This window comes from Sinocyclocheilus anshuiensis, unplaced genomic scaffold (assembly GCF_001515605.1).
Source record: "Sinocyclocheilus anshuiensis isolate Anshui unplaced genomic scaffold, SAMN03320099.WGS_v1.1 scaffold311, whole genome shotgun sequence".
NCBI lineage: Eukaryota > Metazoa > Chordata > Actinopteri > Cypriniformes > Cyprinidae > Sinocyclocheilus > Sinocyclocheilus anshuiensis.
The window spans coordinates 779,518-783,810 of record NW_015549606.1 but is presented as its reverse complement, the minus strand read 5'-3'; the positions used below and the strand labels follow the sequence as shown (position 1 = coordinate 783,810).

Here is a 4,293-nt window from a genome sequence, read left to right as displayed (position 1 = left end):
TACCGTGATCATTTTGGTCACTATAACCGTGATAAGAAATTTTCATACCGTTACATCCCTAATATATACACACACACACACACACACACACATATATATATATATATATATATATAGAGTCAGGTTACAATAGGACTAATTAAAGGTCAGTTCACCTAATGTCAACTAAATTTAAGTTGCGATTCAGTAACAGTGATTAACATGAGCTTAATTTTTGGGTGAACTATTCCTTTAAACATGAACTATTGTATAATTGCATTCTGCCATATGCAACTCTGCCAGTTCCACTAAAGGTTGAAAGTGACAGCTTAAAAAAAATTGTAGAGGAATATTTAGCAATAAAAGGCAACTGCACAAGCTCTAAATAAATAGGTTGTAACATCTCGTTAAACAAAGTGCTCTTAAAAAATTTCATTTCCTCAATTTTCAATGTAAAATGATGCTTCTAATGTTATTTAGTAAATATATAGGTAATAGAAAAGTTAACGTTTTACTTACAGCCATAAGTTTATCTCCAGTCTGTAGCCGTCCATCTTTGTGGGCCGCTCCTCCCTCAATGATTTTGGTGATATAAATACTGTTGTCCCCAGGAATATGTTGGTTTCCAACTCCTCCGGCTATACTGAAACCTAGACCTGTCAGAGGTCAGAGTAAACCATTTGCTAAACCATTTCCCAACATGAATTATAATGATTAAATATCACAACATAGCATGCCTTATTTTGGAATCTTTAGATAACAGACACCTTTACCTTTAGGACCTTTTACCAGCTTTACATCCATTATTTTTTCTGTGACAGCTTTTCTTCTTCTGACGTACAGTCTGACGATGCAGCCTGCCTCCTTCAGTGCCTCCACAGCATTGCTGTGAGTTACGTCTCTCACATCTACATCATTTACCCGCAGTATACAGTCATTAACTCTGTACAGAGAGAATGAGGGAGAACACTGACTAAACAGTCCAAAAAAGGCATAAATACCAATGATAAAGTGTTCTTCGAAGTACAATCAATCAAAACACTAAATTGGTGTATAAACAAATTATCTATCATTGTAATCCAAGCTACATGTAAGGGAAGCAGCACAAGAGTTGCATTGTGTTTTCACACGGCATAACAGAGCTGCAGTTCTATACAGAAAATAATGTGATTTCTGGTTACTACACTGAGGATTTTCTATAATAACGGCTATAGCATATACTATTATTATCAGGAGTAAGTCACTGAAAACTATTAGAAATTTTCCAGTAAATAACGTGAGGAAGAGATTAAATTTACATGAGGAGGGGAATCATATTTACTGTCCACGTGCTAATTAATTCACACTAAATCCAAACCTCAGTTAGAGAAGACTTTAAACTGCTTAATCTTCAGGATTATGTCAGATTTATTTATAAAAACTGTGCGCCATACTGCTACATTAAACATTAAACTTGAACAGTAGTGTTTGGAGTCAGTTGGTGTCAGAAATAATACTTTTATTCAGCAAGGACACCTGGAATTGTTTTAAAGTGACAGTAACAAGTGACAGTAATGCTACAAAAGAGTAATGTTTATAATACTTCACAAAATTACTGTTTTACTGTATTTTTGATCAAATAAATGCAGCCTCTTTCAAAAACATTTTTAAAAATCTTACTGACCCCAAAAAGTAATATATTTTCTTCCAATCACTACAGGAGATAGACATTTTGTTGCTTTATAAATGCCCATATTGCATTTACAAGCAAAACCATTTAAAATTTCCATACTAAAGCAGAAATGTAAATGCTGAAGTTTTCTTCTTTAAAGGGTTAGTTCACCCAAAAAATGAAAATTAGCCTGTGTTGTATAACCCTCGAAGCATCCTAGGTGTATATGACTTCTTTCAGATGAATCCAGTAGGAGTTATATTAAAAATTGTCCTGGCTATTCCAAGCTGTATCATTGCAGTCAGCGGGTGTTGCAGTTGAACAGTCCACAAGTCGTCAAATAAAGCTCGCGCATTCATAATAAAATATGCCGCAGACGGCTCCGGGGGGTGAATAAAGGCCCCCTGTAGCGAATCCATGAGTTTTTGTAAGAAAAATATCCATATTTCAAACGTAATAAAAACTTTTCTCTCACTTCTGCTGACTGTCATACACTGAAGCAGTTCTGGCGGATGACATAAGACGCGCGGCGTTGCGTGATTAGTGACAAATGCGGTGAGAGAAAAAAACAAAACGCCGGTCACGAATTAGAAGTAAAAACCGAAGATTTGCAAAGAAAATTGTCGGAGGATTTTGATATAAACCAAGAGGAGACTGGTTTTCCTTTGCTAAAGTAAGGAAACTTTGCTTCCTTTGCTCCTATTAAACAAGCTCGCAAGACTAGCATATCTCAGAGGCGCGCGCACTGCGCATACGTCATACGCCTTCCGCCGGAACAGATCCACGTATGATAGGTAATCGGAAGTGAGAGAAAGGTGTTTATTACGTTTGAAATATGGATATTTTTCTTACAAAAACTCATGGATTCGCTACAGGGGGCCTTTATTCATCCCCCGGAGCCGTCTGCGGCACGTTTTATTATGAATGCATGCGCTTTATTTGACGACTTGTGGACTGTTCAACTGCAACACCCTCTGACTGCAATGATACAGCTTGGAATAGCCAGGACAATTTTTAATACAACTCCGACTGGATTCATTTGAAAGAAGGAAGTCATATACACCTAGGATGCTTCGAGGGCAAGTAAAACACAAGCAAATTTTCATTTGTGGGTGAACTAATCCTTTAAGTGCAGAAGTGAGTGTGAGAGTCTGAAGGTTCTTGAGTGTGAACCTTGTACCACGCTCTGACATTGCCCGAGGGAACAGTCCTGTATGCTAGCATCCTGTGTTCTTAGCAGATTACAAAAGATTCTGTTGATAAATTTACAGTGCATTTTCAACATGTTTTCTGCTGAATTCAGTGCTCTACATGTGGCAAAAATAGGTTCAGCAGTCAAAACTACCAACTACACTTCTGCTACTTCAGCTACTCAGAACTGTGCTGCTTATGCGGTTAACTTGTAACCAGAAATAAATAAGTGCTATTTACAAATGTGATGTGAAACAGGCCTAATAACATATTCTCTGACCTGAGTCTGCCATCTTGTGCGGCAGCTCCTCCTGGGATGATCTTTGTGATAAAGATGCTTGGGTCCTCGCCGATGTGGGGGTTATCGGTACCGCCTGCAATACTGAAACCCAGGCCTGAGTTCCCCTAAAGGTGAAAAAAGGGAAATGTCAACCAACCAAAAAAAAAGACCTATAAGCATAATGACATTATTAAATCCAAAACAAATCAATGGAGGAACGTGTGTGTATGTGAATGTTACAAGCAGTTGATCTGTGAAACACTTGATTCAAATATATATATTCAGTGCAGCACTCTGAATTTTTTTCTAATAAGGGCTTATATGGTTTGCATTAGTTAGTAGTTAATTAATGTGTTCAGTGTCATGAAATAACTTTTACAGTAATGTTTATTTGTAAACATAGTATAATAAACAGCACAAACACACTAAAAACACATCAACTATGTTAACATACACAACTTTAAATGTTAAAAAGTCCATGTAGAAATTACTATTAATCAAACGTAATAATAATGTATTGTCATAATATAGTTCAAGCTTTTTTCTGTCTTTAATTTTCTCTTTCTGACCGTGACTTTTTAAAACCTTGAGCATTACCATTTTACATCTCTTTTCATTGTACAATTTATGATACAGTTTTATTCAGACACTCAATAAAAATGACAATATTATGACACATATACTTTTATACATGGTGTAATATATTGTAAATCTTACTGACACTGTAAGAGCCTGTAATTTGTGTCACTGTCAGAGCAATCTTACCCGTTCAAGTGTAATTTCTTCATATTCATAATCAGCTTCTGTTCCATTCACCTGAAAGTTCAAACAAAACGAATTGTGTCAATATACAATGTTAAAATATACAGATATAAATAAATGGTCTCCTCTATTACGGTCACCCAAAAACGTTTATTAGTTCCCTTTCAGTCAGTCACTCTCGACGTCACGTCGGATGACCGACGAATTGGGATCTCGCTTAGAGAGACCAATCTACTTCAAGTGTAAACTAAACGAGCCAATGCACATTGGCATGCGATTATTGCATCCAGCTGCCGCTGATCACAGCGTGAGTATATGTAGGCAGCAGATGCAGCGCATATTCAGCTTTTCGCTTCGGAGCCGAGCGATCACATCGTTCTGCTCCTGACTACTCTACTGAGAGAAGAAGACTGAACGAGTTCAGCGCGCT

General features: G+C 36.9%; 1 protein-coding gene across 16 annotated transcripts in view; it reads right to left on the bottom strand.

Moving 5' to 3' along the window:
* dlg1a (discs large MAGUK scaffold protein 1a) overlaps nt 1–4,293 on the bottom strand; it is a 124,708-nt gene that overhangs the window by 28,007 nt on the left and 92,408 nt on the right. For all 16 annotated transcript variants that reach the window (XM_016447815.1, XM_016447817.1, XM_016447820.1 and 13 more), the window contains 4 exons: nt 3,867–3,917; nt 3,102–3,226; nt 753–922; nt 499–635 (listed from right to left, as the gene is read on the bottom strand). In XM_016447815.1, coding sequence (XP_016303301.1) covers nt 499–635; nt 753–922; nt 3,102–3,226; nt 3,867–3,917 — 483 coding nt within the window. The remainder of the gene's footprint in view (nt 1–498; nt 636–752; nt 923–3,101; nt 3,227–3,866; nt 3,918–4,293) is intronic.